At 46.4% G+C, this 16,144-nt stretch overlaps 1 protein-coding gene across 1 annotated transcript; it reads right to left on the bottom strand.

The window, feature by feature from the left end:
* Positions 1-764: 764 nt before the first annotated feature.
* Positions 765-11,219, bottom strand: DYDC1 (DPY30 domain containing 1). Its single transcript, XM_056850528.1, has 5 exons — positions 11,073-11,219; positions 7,329-7,451; positions 4,919-5,014; positions 3,093-3,209; positions 765-818 (listed from the first exon to the last, which is right to left on the bottom strand). The coding sequence occupies exons 1-5, from the start codon at positions 11,217-11,219 to the stop codon at positions 765-767; spliced, it is 537 nt and encodes a 178-aa protein (XP_056706506.1).
* Between the last annotated feature and the right edge of the window lie 4,925 nt (positions 11,220-16,144).

Below are 16,144 nucleotides of genomic sequence, written 5' to 3'. Positions count from 1 at the left end.
TCACCACTACACCAGACTGCCACAGGAGGTGGAGCCAAACACAAAAATGTGAGGGAGTGAGGTTGCATATATAACCCTAATAGTAACCCTTCAACATTTCAGGCAGAAGCCTTTTTTAACAGGACACCTTTTATTCTGCACAGCCAATCAGAAGCCTTCCTGGTCACAAGTCCTACTTAGTCACTCCCACTTTGTAAAAGTTCTTGGTGGGCACTGTGTTGGGGGACCCAGGTAGGGTTGCCAGCCTGAAAGCCCCAACATTTGGCATACCTGCCAAAGTAGGATTGCCAGCTCTGGGTTGGGAAATATCTGGAGATTTTGGGAGCAGAGACTAAGAAGGGTGGGGTTTGGGGAAGGGAGGGACTTCAATGCCATAGAGTCCAAATGCCAAAGCGGCCATTTTCTCCAGGTGAACTGATCTCTGTTGGCTGGAGATCAGCTGTAATAGCAGGAAATCTCCAGCTAGTACCTGTAGGCTGGCAATCCTAGACCCAGGTTAATTCTTACTCAACATAATTCCACCTAGTTGTCAGGCTATGTGGTTCATGAAGGTGTTGACTCTTTCAATAAGTAATGGAGAGACCTCATTTTATTTATTCGTCTTTCTAAAGAAGGGGGGGAAATCCACTTTTCAACTTCGTGAATCATCATATAATTTAGCCCGCTACGCCCTCCATCTTCTAAGCAGGTCCATCCAGAGAGCTCCGAACTTTGCAGTATCCAGGGAAGCAGATGGGGATTCAGCAAAAAAACTAAACAAACCTTTACCCCACCAGCACGTCTTCTTCCTCTGACTCGGCAATAGTTGGAAGTGCATGCTGAAAGGCAGGCAAAGGAAAAAAAGGGAGCAGTTGATTGCTGTGGTCAACGGAGCTTATGAAGTGAGCCGCAAACAAAGAATAGTCAATGTTTAAATGGACCTAGGGAGGGCAGCTTGGCGAACAAATAGCTGCTACTGTTCAGGGAACAAGGTTTTGTAAAACTCCCCCCCGCCCCGGATTTTCATCAATCAGGGTGCTGTGTCATTGTGGGACGTATATGACATTCAGCGGGGACGTATATGACATTGTGCCAGGACACAGCCAAGGTTAAATTCTGAAGGGGGGAAAAAACACCCAAATGTATTTTAGCCCTGACCTGGATAGCCCCAGGCTGGCCTGATCTCAGGTCTTTTATACATGGCTGTTTCACTCCCATCACCCCTCCGATGACTTCGGGTCTTTGTGTGGATTATGCATGCTATTTACGACTGTCAGAGGTTGCCTTGCTCTCCCCGTGTTTCTCTGCGTTTTCAGAGGGCGTTTTCAGGCAAAACGTGGAGAAACAGCCATGCATAAAAGACCATAAATAAATAAACTCCCATGCATAAATTGCCTATGAGGCTGCTTATTGGTCAGTTTCACAGTGAATTGTTGGTCAGTTTCAAACCTCAGCCTGATCAAACAGGTCCCCCCCCCCCTTGTTACTAGTGAGAACACTGAAATAATCACAAAGGAGCTATGTGGCTGCTTAAGAACCGAAAACAAACCAGGCCTGCTTAATCCAATGAAAGCCAGTATGGTGTAGTGATTACAGTATTGGACTAGGAACTGAGAGAACCAGATTCAAATCCCACTCTGCATGGAAGCTTGCTGAGTGACCTTGGGCAAGTCATATACACTCATCTTAACCTACCTCACAGGGTTGTTGTGAGGTTAAAATGGAGGGGAGGAAAATTAATAGACCATATGGGATATAAATGAAGTATGTAAACAAGCAAGCAAACAAACAAATAAAGGGCTCAGACATGTAGTTTGAGGGCTACAGAAAGGCTGTCCGAAATTCCAGGGCTTGACTAGGAACCTCATGGCTGGAGACTGGAATTTAGTGTGGCGAGCTACCCCGGACCTGTCTGCAGAGGCCTCAGAAACCTCTTCTGGCAGTGAAGTAAATGATTAAGAAACACTGACCTCTGCACCTGGCCGGTGTTATGAAACCTCTGAATTTGCTAGGCCTAGCATGACACTGCTAGAAGTATACCTCTCTGCTACAGTCTGGTCAACAGGCCAAAACAGCATCCCTATTGTATTAGGTGCTGTGGAGCACAGGCAGGATAAATGCTGCTGCAGTCGTCTTCTTTGAGGGCTTCCTAGAGGCACCTGGTTGACCACTGTGTGAACAGACTGCTGGACATGATCGGCCTGGGTCTGATCCAGCAGGGCTTTCCTTATGTTCTTATGATGGCCAATCAGAAACCTTCCTTGGTCAGTTTCAGACCTCAGCCTGATCAAACAGGGGTTTTTTTGCTTGTGACTAGCAAGAATGCTGAAATAATCACAAACAACCTATGCACCTGCTTATTTGATCAGTTTCACAGCGAGTGTTTGGTCAGTTTCAGACCCCTGCGCAGAGTGATTTGAGAATTCAACCGCAAATACTGTGCATCGAGAGAGCAGCATATCCAATGGAAACAACCCGTGCATATAAGGCCTAAGACAGGGGTGGGGAACCTTTTTTCTGCCAAGGGCCATTTGGATATTTATAACATCATTCACGGGCCATACAAAATTATCAACTTAAAAATTAGACTGCTATATTTGGTCAAACATTTAGCCAAGAGGCACAACCGGAGACAACTCCGAGTGTCTGCCACATAGAGTGACTTGCTTTTGAGCTCTGCTGTCCCCAGCTGGGCCCAAGAGATTCAGGCAGGGCAGTATCCTTCTGAGCTAGAGATCTGCCAGGACCCATGAAGGGCCAGACCAAATGATTACGCGGGCCTTATATGGCCCCCGGGCCTGATGTTCCCCACCCCTGGCCTAAGACCTTTCCCGCCTGCTCGAGTTACTCCTTTTTGCTTGAGGTACTTTTGATTTATTTATTTAGATATATGTATATCCTGCTTTTCTCGCCAGCTGGGACCCAAAGTAGGTGGCAACATTCTCCTCTCCTCCCTTTTTGATTTTGGGCGATATTTTGGGCTGCTGTAGGATGGGGGGGGGGGAGAGTCGCACTCAGCGGGCAGAAGTTCTTCCGCCTGTGAAAAGTCTCCCATGGATCCAAGCTGCCATATTCTTACAAGTATCCGCTTGGCATCTATTGTTTGTACTTACTTCAGACTGCTCCATTTCGTCTATCTCCTCGACCCGAGTCAAATGGGGAGCGCCGTATTTATCCGTTAACTCTGCCAGGGTCTTGGATGGCTTCTCCTTTTCAATGGCTGTCTTTGCCTGCGATTCAAAATGCAATTTCATGATGGCGGGCGAGTATCTGACAGATATGCTCAGGACTTAATTTCCACATGTGCGAGTCAGACCACGCTACCCATCTGGAATGGCCACGGGAACCAGTCTTTTCCCCCGTGACGGGAATTTGCGTGTGGCTAGGGCTCCCATTGGTCCGCTTATGGTGGGAGACCTCCAGCCAATTTCAGCCCTTGCCTGCCAGTGCTTAGCTGAACAGTGGGCGGAAAGTGGAGCCAGGGAGTGGGGGGGGCGCAATCATCCTGGTGTGAGCACTTGTCCCGTGGTAGCCTCACAAACAGCATCCAGAGACAACGAGTCCAAAAGAGAGCTGATTTAATGGAAAACTCACAGGTATTGCAGAGCTTACAGGTACATTGGCACGAATGGCAATTGGGAGCAGGGGGTAGGCCTATAAGGGAAAGTATTAGTCACAACAGGTCAAGGCGGGCCCCCTTCCACTGAGGAGTCGTTCCCACGGGAGATAGCACTGGAACAGGAATTCAGCAGTTAGCAAGGTCGGCCTTGAGAGGCACCTGGTGGAATCGAAACTAAAACAGTCAGAGTCTGACAGGCTGCTTAGAGCTGTGGAAAGCAGGCCTGACACCTGGAGAGAAAAATCAAAAAGAAAACAAAGGCCTCCGCTATTACTGGGACTTCTGACCATAGAGTTCCCAGTGATTCCTAGAAGCTTCTACCAGTGGCCAGAAACTCTATGGTAATCTTCAAGAGGCACAGAAAGGTTGACAGCTGGAACTAATACAGATATTATGCTACTTTTTAAAATAGGATATTTATGACCAGCACAGTCACAAAAAGAAGAGAATGCAACGAGAAACTTTGGTATTTGCCACCTTGGGTATTTCCGACAACCTCTTGAAGAACTGATGGATCAATGTATATGCTTAGGATAATGCAAATTTTCTGAGAGGTCTGTTATTTCTTTTTTTTAAAAAAAAAAAACAGCACTTCACCTGCACTCAAAAAGACTGATGCAACTTTTAGACAAATTGCTTCTAAGTGAAATTTGTGGAGGGTCACTGTGACGTCACTGATCAAACCTAATTGTGCTCAGACATAAAGCTCAAAAGGCCAGTCACTTTCCCTTGGCTCGGCCTACCTCGCAGGATTGTTTTTAGAGGATAAAAAGGGAAGAACCAATGTATGCCCTGAAGGAAGAGCAGTAGGCAAATATCATGTCCAAAGGCCAAGACAAAGATGAGTTCAGATCTGAACAGGCTGGCCAGTAGGGGCAGAGGATACCCTTCCCCCAGGTCACATGAACTATTACATCACTTCCCATGAAAACAGAAGCGACAGAGGGTCTTTACCATAGAGTTTCTGGAAATTTCTAGAGCTACTCTCTGTCACTTCCCAGTGTTCACTGGAAATGATGTAATGCTACACGAGATGTTGTACCCCCAGGGTTGCCAACCTCCAGGTACTAGCTGGAGACCTCCTGCTATCACAACTGATCTCCAGCCGATAGAGATCGACTCCTCTAGAGAAAATGGCCGCTTTGGCAATTGGACTGTATGGCATTGAAGTCCCTCCCCTCCCTAAACCCCGCCCTCCTCAGGCTCTGCCCCAAAAAACCTCCCGTCGCTGACAAAGAGGGACCTGGCAACCCTACGTGCCCCTCCCATGTCCCCACCCCCAAACCTGCCACTGATCTGCAGTGAAAATGTCCCTCTCACCTCCATCTCTGCGATCCTCTTCTGCTCTATGATGAGCTCCTCTGCTCGCTCTTTCTCCAGCCTCTCATGCTCTTCACGTTGTCGTTCCAGCTCGGCCTGCAACCAGTTCACGGGTTAAGGGGGGGCAGCTCAGCTGTTTGTCAGGGCCCCCGTCCGTCTTCAGTTTGGACGGGGGAGGCTGTGGCGGAGCACCTTGCCACGCCCCCCCTCTCAGCTGAGGGGGACATCTCTCAGCTGAGGGCGGAGCACCTTGCCACGCCCCCCTCTCAGATGGGGCCCTGCCCGTCTTCAGTTTGTCTGAGGCCCCGCCCATCTAAAAAAGCATTTAGAAAATTCTACAACATTTGCAGACAATCCTACAAGCCATCAGGAAATCTACAAGGAAATTTCTAGCATTGTAGCAGCTGCAAAGGTGAATTTTAATAACAGATTTTTACAGTTCGGTAAGATGGAGACAACCCTGTGTTTTCTTACTTCTCCGGATAAAGCCAAATTTGAAGAACTTGATCTTTCCTGCCTAAACTGGTTAGATTTAGAAAATCTGGAAATGGAGCTAATAGAATTTCAAGAAAGCCTCTATCTGGAAAAATAAATTCTATGACCTGTGTGAAACACTTGAGAAGATAGAAGGGATGCCAAAGGACAGCACAGTTAGTTCTGAAAATGAAATCCTTAAAGTGTGGAATTGCTCTCAAACGTACAAAGTATGAGCCAAGGATAGACAAATTATCAGCATGCACACAACAGCAAAAATCACATTAATTGTTCAAAAAATTTGACGATGTCCTCAAAGATGTCACAAAAATGGTGAATTACATCATGGCTCGTGCTCTGAATTGTCCACAGTTTCAAGCACTTCTTGAGGAGGTTGAGGTACAGTATAATTGTTTATTTATGTACAATAATGTCCGGTGGCTGAGCAGAGGACGAGTCCTGGAGAGATGCATGCCAAATGCAACCTTTTACCTTTCAATTAAAAGTTGTTTGTATCATTGATACAATTATTGTGTTTTTCTTTTAACGCAAAATATGTGAATGTATGAGTTGTTTTTTCTAAACGAAAACCTCAGTATTCAGGTTAAATTGCCATATTGGCACTTGGCGATAAATAAGTGGGTTTTGGGTTGCAGTTTGGGCACTCGGTCTCTAAAAAGTTCGCCATCACTGCCTTAGAAGTTCCTTGATCCACTGATCTTGAGCAGCATACATCTAGTGTTTGAGGGATATAAGGACTGAGATAAATGTAGCCTTGGGATCCCTGTCGCTTAATTTAAAAAGGCATTATGTCAGACACAGAGGCATTAGATGTATATGGTAAAAGGGGAGAGAGATAACGTGACCGAAGTTCCTCATAAAAGTGGCAGTCCAAAAGGGCATGAGCTAATGAATCAATGGAGCCAGAAGAGCAAGGACAGGTCCTGTCTGGGTATGGTACAGTCAAAATTCTGCCCTGCATAACCATAGAGGGGTTAGCATTCAGTCTAGCTAAACAGAAGGCTCTAGAAAGACGAGGAGCTGTCAAATTATAAGTATAAGCAGGCAAACCACGTGGTGGTGGTGGTATTCCAAAGAACTGGGATGAACAAACGCGGCAAGCGTGAAAAGTAGTGCTGTTATAATCAAGCTCTTTAATGCACTTTTTAATTTTGGTGAAAGCTTCAGTTTTCCCAAGATCTAATAACATATCCTGCGAGAAGCCCAACAATGATAATTTCTCATCTAAGATTTTTTGCCATGAGGATTTAAAAGGGTCGTGCTTCAAAGAAGCTAGGAGCCTCTCAGTGCTAAAGCGCAGCTTAAGTTGTAGCTTCAAGGCGGCCAACCATGCCCTGCCTTCGAGCGACATTTGGCCGAACTCGGAGCGAAGGATAAGGCCAGCAACACATCAAGAGGCATTTAAGAGCTTTCGTAAAAAACTCTGGGATATATTTGCCACCTTTGGTATGGAAAAAAATTGACAATCGCTCCAGCCCCAGGTTTGATTTTGTTGGACACTGCTTTTTGATGGGCGTTCCAATTTAGGTTATGGGGGAAAAGAATGCCAGGATAAACAAACTCCCTGACTTGGTCAACCTCAAAGCCATCTAATACCACAACGAAAAGGAGGCATTTTTCTCCTCTTAGAGAAGACCATAATCTTAGATTTGTGATGGGGCGACACCACTTCCAGCAAACAAAAATGTAAAACCGTTGAGTTTCTGGAAATTGCTAGAAATACCCTGTGTCAATTCCACACACACACACACACACCCCGGAAGTGATGTGATACTGCAGCCAGCATTGCGGGCAACCCATATCCCTGACCTGGCAAAGCCCTCTTGCCCTTGTTCAATAACCCACATCTTTTCAAAGCCTGGAACTTGAAGAATCCATTGTAAGGGAGGAGGTTCTCTTTGTGGTTGTGTCCTACCTGTCTCTCTTCTTCAAGCTTCTGCTGGATCAAAAGTTCTTCTTCTTTCATTTTTTCTAACATTTCCACTTCTTTCTGGGCCTCCTCGCGCTCGCGTTCCAGTTGCTCCCTCTCCACTTTCCTCTAGCCATGCGATCAGAACAAGACACACACACAAAAAAAAGAATATAACATTTTTGTGCCCGTCTCTTCTTTGAGTAGCAGGAAGTCCTAGGAGGTGGCCCTTTTTCAGGGTCACTCCCTTCATGAGGAAGACTGGAGGGTTGTGTGTTGGTGCTACTGCTGATGGTTCTGTTCTGATTTTGTTTGTCTTTTATAGGTAGGGTTGCCAACCTCCAGGTGGTGGCTGGAGATCTCCTGCTATTACGACTGATCTCCAGGCGGCAGAGATCAGTTCCCCTGGAGAAAATGGCTGCTTTGGCAATTGGATTCTATGGCATTTAACCCTGCCCTCCTCTGGCTTCGCCCCAAAAACCTCCAGGTATTTCCCAACCCGGAGCGGGCAACCGTAGTATTTGAAAAAAAAGAAGGGGGAGAAACCTCTGATAGAAGACAGAAAAAAATGTGCAAAGCACTTGAGTTCACAAGGCATTTATCTAATAACTTGTAGCTACTCCCAAAAAATTCAAAATAGTAGTAACAACAAAGCTTCAGTAAGTTCCATGTAACATGTTGTAAACAAGTTATATGTAATTATTGTGTGATATTTGTATTAGTTATACTTCTTTTCAGAGCCATCCTCAAAGGGGGGCAATGATGGTTGCCAATCTCCAGGTGGAGGCTGAAGTAGGGTTGCCAACTTCAAGATGATAGCTGGAGTTCTCCCACTATTACAACTAATATCCAGGTGACAGAGATCAGTTCCCCTAGAGCCGTGTTGGCGAACCTATGGCACGCATGCCACTTCCGGCACGCGTAGCCCTCTCTGCCGGCACGCGCGGTTCCTCCAAGCCACTGGCCTTTCTGGCTCTGCCCCGCCCCGGATGGGGGAGGCTGTAGCCCAGTGGTGGGGAACCTCCGACATCATTGGCGGTGGCCCCCAGACTCTCCCACAGAAGCTGCCACCATTGCCGCCGCTGGGGCTTGAGCGGGGAACAGAAGCCGAGCGCCCACACTCGGCATGGCCGGCGGCTTCCCCGGTGCCCTCTGGGCCTGTGCGGGCGGAGGGGCGTGGCTGACCGGTGGGTGCGAAGGAGGCGCCCTCTGCCCCAAACCCAGCCCTTCTCAGGCGCCACCCCCAAAACCTCCCACTCATGGCAAAGAGGAACTTGGCAACCCTAGCCTCTCCCTCTGGGCCCCCTCTGGGGGTGGTATTCAGGTTAAATTGCCTCATTGGCACTTGGCGATAAATAAGTGGGTTTTTGGTTGCAGTTTGGGCACTCGGTCTCTAAAAGGTTCGCCATCACTGCCCTAGAGAAAATGGCTGCTTTGGCAATTGGACTCCACGGCATTGAAGTCCCTCCCCTCTCCAAACCCCTCCCTCCTCAGGTTCCAACCCCAGGTTAGCCCACAGGTAGATAGGAAGATGTGGATTTTTTTAGAAGTGAAGGGCTCTTTAAAGATAGATAGATAGATAGATAGATAGATAGATAGATAGATAGATAGATAGATAGATTTTCCAAACAGAAAATCACCACCCAAACTAACTACAATAAGAACATACATTTTAAAAACATAACAAAAATACATAAAGTTGAATCAGATTATTGGCAGAGGGCTTAGTATTTAACACAAACTCCTCTCAGGAGATAACCATTCAAGTAGCCAAATTTTGCCTCCGGTCTAGTGGGATTCGTCAATTGAAAACCCTTCCCCATAGAACAGGGGTAGGCAAACTGCAGCTCGAGAGCCGCATGCGGCTCTTTGGCCCCTTGAGTGCGGCTCTGGGCTGCAGGATCGCGGCCACCCACCTGAGAGAAACCACCTTCCCCGGGCGCGGAGGGCGCGGGGGGGGGGCTGGCTTCTTTCAGCGGAGGATCGGGGCTGCACGTCACTGTGGAGGAGAGCCTGGCGTCCCTTCCCTGCCCCGGCTGGGCTCTGCGCACACGCAGAAGTCCCGCAAAAGTTCTCCGCCTTTCCGCCAGCCCAGAGCCACCGCAGCCGCCACTCCTGGGGGGGGCGGATCTTTGCAACGTGATGGCCCGAGCACCGGGGAGAGGGAGGGAGACCCCGATCCAGCACGCACACACCCTCCCCCGCCTTCGTCACCTGCAAGCTCCAGCGCGTCGCCCTCGTGGCCTGCCCTTCCCTTCCGCCGCTGGAGAACGCCAGTGAGAGGGGGGGGAGGACACTCCTCTGCCTTCCTCCTCCTCTTCTTCCTCCTCTTCCTCCTCCTCGGAGGCCAAGGCGCTGAGGAGGGGCGCCGGGTGGGCGGGTGGACGGCAGGCCGGCCAGGGAGGGAAGGAAGGAAAGAGCCCAGGCGGCTGCGAGGAGGAGGAGGCCGAGAGGCGAGCGCAGGAGGCCGAGGCAGCCGGGATGTGCCAGGGCGGCCGCCGAGAAGTCAGCGGGGGTCGGGGAGATGGAAGGCCATTGTTCACATTAAGTGTTTGTCAGTCATTGTCATGATTTAATTTTATGGATACCTTACTTACAATTTAATTTTTATCAATAAATAAGATCATTATTAAGTATGATATCAAGTTTTATTCAGTGTACCTATAGTTTAATTAAGACTTAAAACTTTAATTAAAGTTTATTAAGTTAATAAACAGTGTACCTACCTATATAGTTTAATTTTAAGAAATTTGGCTCTCAAAAGAAATCTCAGTCGTTGTACTGTTGATATTTGGCTCTGTTGACTACTGAGTTTGCTGACCACTGCCATAGAAGATCTTTCCTCCTCCTCTTCAAATCATCCTTCCCAGAGTCATCAACTTTTATTATTTTATTTTATTATTTTAAACCCAACTTTATTTTTATTCAGAGCTGATATGGTATCGAAATAAAACTTGATTGATTGATTGATTCTAACCCATAATCTGCAGCTCTTAGAACATTTTTTTAAAAAGCCGAAAAAGAACGCACCACCAAAAAAGGCTGGAAAACAGTAGCGGCCAGAGTGCTTTAGAGACAGCTCATAGACAGATTGAAATGAGCTGGGGGAACAACCATCTCTATATAGCTTTACTCGGAAATGAGCCGACAATGGACGACATCTGGTTTAGAACAGTAATCTGAAAGGGGCCACAGACTTCATGGTCAATCTTACCGGCCCTCCTCCCTGGTTGTTTTGTGTTTTGTGTATCTGGCAACCCTATGTATTAAGCACATCCCCCCCCCCCCATCTCAACATCACGGATGTGTTCCCACATATCAGAGCAGAGCTGAACCTTCCTCCGCTCTCCTCTTCATGTCACACCTTTCATCATGTTGCTTCCCTCAAACAAAGGAAGGGTTCGCCTTTTCACCCTTCTGCCTGCTGAGGTAACCCCTTCCCCACTGCCAAACAAGTCAGATATCTTTCTCACATGGCTTCCTCTGTACCATGCCACATGGGCCTTACTGGTACATAGCATCTGAGCGCTTTTTTATGCACATCTATAAGCTTGTCTTTGGCAGGTATGCCAAATGTTGGGGCTTTCTGAATGAACCCGTTTCCTGTTTCTCGTGACTCCCCCCTGACTTGGGAAAATAAACAGTTTGCCATGGGTGCAGGAACCCCTGATCTTAACAGGCTCTTCCAAGATGAAAGACGAACATTAGAGATTCATATGGTTATGAAAATTTGTGATTTTGGAAGCTCACCTGGAAATCGTCATCCATATTCTTCCTGTATTTGTAAATCCAGTGCGCCAAGTACTCTATCGGGTCTGCTGGCCGACGTTCGGCCACTTCCGCAAGGCCTTCGGCTAAACACATACCGAGACACCTTTTGAGATATGCAGTCTCCATTTTCTGCTTCTGCAGCAAATATTACTCTGTACGGAGCTGAAATTAAAAAAAAAAAGTATTTGTTTATTTACTGTATTTCTATACCACTTCTCCTAGCCACCCACAGTGGTTCAGAATAGAAGAATTGGTTTTTATATGCCGACTTTCTCTGCCACTTAAGGGAGAATCAAACCGGCTTACAATCACCTTCCCCTCCCCACAACAGACACCCTGTGAGATAGGTGGGGCTGAGAGAGCTGTGACTAGCCCAAGGTCACCCAGCTGGCTTCAGGTGGAGGAGTGGGGAAACAAATCCAGTTCACCAGATTAGTCTCCGCCACTCATGTGGAGGAGTGAGGAATCAAACCTGGTTCTCCAGATCAGAGTCCACCGCTCCAAACCACCATTCTTAACCACTACACCACACTGGCTGAAAGCTGACCAGAAACCTGAGGTATTAAAAACATTTACATAATTAAACTCTGTGAGAGCCAGTTAGGAAAAGGCGCGTCTAAACATTGCCGCCCTGAGCCTGGCTTTTGCTGGGGTGGGCGGGATATAAATTTAATAAAATAAAATAAATGCCTCCTTACGCTGCTGCATGGCTGAGACAAGAAACATACCTCCAACAGGCACGGCTGTTCCAAAAGGAAAGGGCTACTGTAAAAAAATGTTGTCCCAGATCTCACCCTCTTAAGGAGAGACAAGAGACCAAACCGTGTTGTGAGGATCTTGAGGGGCATTCCTTTCCTTTTCCCTGAGCCTTGCATCGGAGGAGAGCTTCCTGGCGGATTGAGCCTGGGGTGATCTTATCAGATCGAACCACTGAATTAATTCCACGGACATTTAGCAGGCCTCTTCAAGCTTAGACGTTCCTCAACTGCCACTTGACTAAAAGGTGTATTTAAGAAGATGGAGGGCGAGGAGATACTTATATAAAGACTACTCACGTTCCTGGTACAATCAAAACCTTAATGTTCTTTTCTCCTCTCCTCTGTCATCCCTGAGAATAAGCTCTGTGGGTACCCGGAGGAGGAGGAAACCGTTACATCTGGATGTTTCTCTTTGGTATCCTAGCAACGGACCGGTGTTCTATCCACCTCTGTAGGCAACTGCCTCCCGGAAGCATCTATCTCCCGTAGAGATGATTGCTACCTTTTCAGTTAATCGGGACATTCCTCATAGCTAGAAAATGAAATGTTTATGTTGTACTAGGTATCTGTTAAGGGACTGTTAGAGTTAATACAGCTTACAGTTCTGGATGCAATAGTAATGGCTTTACCTATCCATTATTTTTATCTGGGGAAGGCGGTGAATAGGGTTGCCAGCTCTGGGTTGGGAAATACCTGGAGATTTTTGGGGCAGAGCCTGAGGAGGGCGGGGTTTGGGAGGGACTTCAATGCCATAGAATCCAATGGCCATTTTCTCCAGGGGAACTGATCTCTGTCGCCTGGAGAGCAGTTGTAATAGCAGGAGATCTTCAGCCACCACCTGGAGGTTGGAGCAACCCAAAACAGCACTCAATAATACTTATGAAATTAAAGTGAATTTTATAAAAATGCAAAAGTGAAATAAAGTAACAAATATATACAAATTGAAGTACAACTAGATACAAGTATCAAACAGAATTTGTTTACAAAATGTAGTCCAGCATGAGAATGACCAAAGGAAGGATACCACAGATCCTAATTCAACAGGTAAGTCAAAAAGGTATATGTACTGTCCACTAAAGTCTTTGTTGAAAAATAATCTTATATACTATGGAAATTTTCATGGATTAGGTCTCAAACGGCTGGAGACAAGGCAAAAGAAGCAAAGCCACGACGAGAGGGTATCAGGACGTATCGTCTAGATCAGGATCACATTTCGCATCTGGCTTCATCAGCTACATGTATATGTGTACCACAAAACAATCCGAATATAGTATCCACAAAGCACACAACAAATATAACAAAATTGAACTGAAATAAATTAATTAATAAAGACAAAGACTATGCCTCCATGTAAAGTTATTTAGCTCATATTATTTCTTACCAGAAATAACAGCACTGAGCCTTTATTCTTGTGGTACCACCTGGAGGTTGGCAACCCTATAGGTCCCTCTTCGCCACCAGCAGTAAGTTTTTAGGGCAGAGCTTGAGGAGGGCAGGGTTTGGAGAGGGGAGGGACTTCAATGCCATAGAGTCCAAAAGCGGCCATTTTCTCCAGGGGAACTGATCTACGTCAGCTGGAGATCAGTAGGCGACCCTATAGGAAATAGTAAAAAATCCACCTGCTATAATCTGCTCCGGGGCAGGGGAGCTTCCATGTGCAATCTATACTGTTGCTGGCACAAAGAACACCAATCAGAGGGCACCAAGGACAGCTCCCCACCCCTGCTGTGCCTGCTAGACGTCAATTTTTAGCTCTTTTTTTAGTATCATCTATTATAAGTTTCTCTTTTTAAACAGGACATGGTTTAAAATGAAATCTGAACTTGATACAGTTCCCCTGGGGTAAATGGCTGCTTTGGAGAGTGGAATCTGTGGCATTATATCTCATTGAAGCCTCATCCCAAAACATGCCCTCCCCAGGCTCCATCCCCAAACTTCCAGGTGGTAGCTGGAGATCTCCTGTTATCACAACTGATCTCGAGGCGACAGAGATCAGTTCCCCTGTATAAAATGGCTGTTTTGACAATTGGACTCTACGGCATTGGTCCCCTCCCCAAACCCCGCCCTCCTCAGGCTCCACTTCAAGAAGTAGAAGAAGAGTTGGTTTTTATATGCCGACTTTCTCCACCACTTAAGGGAGAATCAAACTGGCTTACAATCACCTTCCCTTCCTGTCCCCACAACAGACAGGTAGGTGGGGCTGAGAGAGCTCTAAGGGAGCTGTGACTAGTCCACAGCTCATGTGGAGGAGTAAGCAATTGAACCCGGTTCTCCAGATTAGAGTCCACCACTCCAACCACCGCTCTTAACCACTACACCACGCTGGCTCTCAAAACAAACCAGTTTTGCGCTTTGAAGCTCAGTTTTGCGCTTTTTCATACCATTAATTTCTTCCGAGGAAATTAATGGTATGAAAAAGAGACTCTCCTTTACTTGGTCAGTGAAGCACAAGGCCAGCTGGGAAATGATGCAATTTGAAAATGAAACTATTTTGATGCTTCTTCCCACCCAGCATAAAATTTCCTCTGCGCCTAATTTATTTTTTTAATTTATGTGTAGAAACGGTAGATTACAAGAGAAGTTTCTTGATATATATGCATGCTTTTATCTGTTTAAAAAATACTATTAAAGATTTTATTTGCCTTGTCTGTTGCCTTTTCACCAAGAAATAATCTTTTCTTCATGCTTCCATGCACAACAAACAAAATCTATAAGCTTTACTTAAGCAACCTGTTGGAGAAGGGGATAGGACTCCGGGGACTGCACGCTTTTGAGTAATGATTACTCAGGCACAACAGTATCATAGAACTTCGCATCAAATAATCTTGCAAAGGTAGTTCCTTTATCAGGAGAGCAGTGAAGGAGGAACTGCAAATACTTTTAAAAGCATCTTTTGAGTTAAGTAGGCAAAGATTGTATCTAAGTGCTAATCTTTATGTTTTCAAACCATGCAGGCAATTTAACTGCTTACTTCTCTACCCCTCCAGGGAGATAGATCATGGTGGGTAGCCTTCTAAACTACTATTTTTCTAATGAACTTCTGTATTTGTGCTGATCTCTACCTTTTCTATGAGGAAAGTCAGACCCCTTCTGGCCTATGTACATATATTTTAAGGCTTATACATACATTCTCTTAAGTGTTCCATACATTTTTAACATATCTCAGTGAAGTAGTAATAACTATATAGTGATATCTCCATACTGTAAATAATATGTGTGCTCATAAATTGGGATTTTTAGCTTGTGCTTACTAGATGTGCTTATGTGCTTACTAAACTCATAACTGTTGTGATACACAGTGTAAGCCACTGTGTATCACAACAGCTCACTTCTTCAGATACCAAGAGTCCAGTATCACCTTAAAGACTAACAAAATTTCTGGCAGGGTTTGAGCTTTCGTGAGCAAACTTCTTCAGTCTGATGAAGTGACTCAAGGAAGCTCATACCCTGCCAGAAATTTTGTTAGTCTTTAAGGTGCTACTGGACTCTTGCTCTTTTCTACTACCCCTCCAGGGGAAATCTCGTTTGCGTCCAACCATATTTAAAGCCTGCAGTATCTCCTGGTTGCCATTTTTCAGGAGGCTGCAGAATTTGGGATTTTCCATCACCCCCCCCCAACCCAACCTTTTGCCATTGCATGTTCTGAAAATTCATCCAGACGAGAAGAGTTCTGCCTAACTCAAAAGCTTGCAGAACCTTCCGTGACAATCTCAGTGGTCCATATTTAAAAGGTTCTTTATTATATGGCTGTTGCTTTTTGGAATTTGGGACTATGTGGTTCTTGGAAACGTGGGGATGAACTGTTGCAGAGCCCGATCCCAGGCACGGTTACTCAGAAGTAAACCCCACTTGACGCAAGTGGCATTTGCTTCCGCGGAAGTCTAGATAATGACTGGCGTAGAAAACAAAACCAGGAAACGTATGCAAAACAGGAGCCTCATCGGAAAGTCTATTGGCGGAGACGGGCAACAAAAGGGATCCATCGAGCCAATCGGAAGCTCCGAGCCGGCCGCATTCTATTCAATAGCCGAAAGCACTGTGACGCAGCGTGAGGGGAGGGACGTGCGTCCGGTTGCCAGGCAACGATACAAAGTCGAAGTCAGGCGCAAGTTTGCAGGTAAGGAGGTTGCAAAAGCCAAATCGGGGTGGGGGTAAACGGAGGGAGAAAGAGACCCTCCCCATTTCCCTTTGCAGTGGAATGCTCCTCACTGCCCCCCACCCCAGTGCTGGAACCTACATTAAAGGCAGTGGGCGTTTGGTTGGCATATTGCATGGTGTCAGCTTTTCCTGGAG

This window comes from Euleptes europaea, chromosome 5 (assembly GCF_029931775.1).
Source record: "Euleptes europaea isolate rEulEur1 chromosome 5, rEulEur1.hap1, whole genome shotgun sequence".
NCBI classification, from domain to species: Eukaryota; Metazoa; Chordata; class Lepidosauria; order Squamata; family Sphaerodactylidae; genus Euleptes; species Euleptes europaea.
This window is presented reverse-complemented; position numbering and strand designations above follow the sequence as displayed.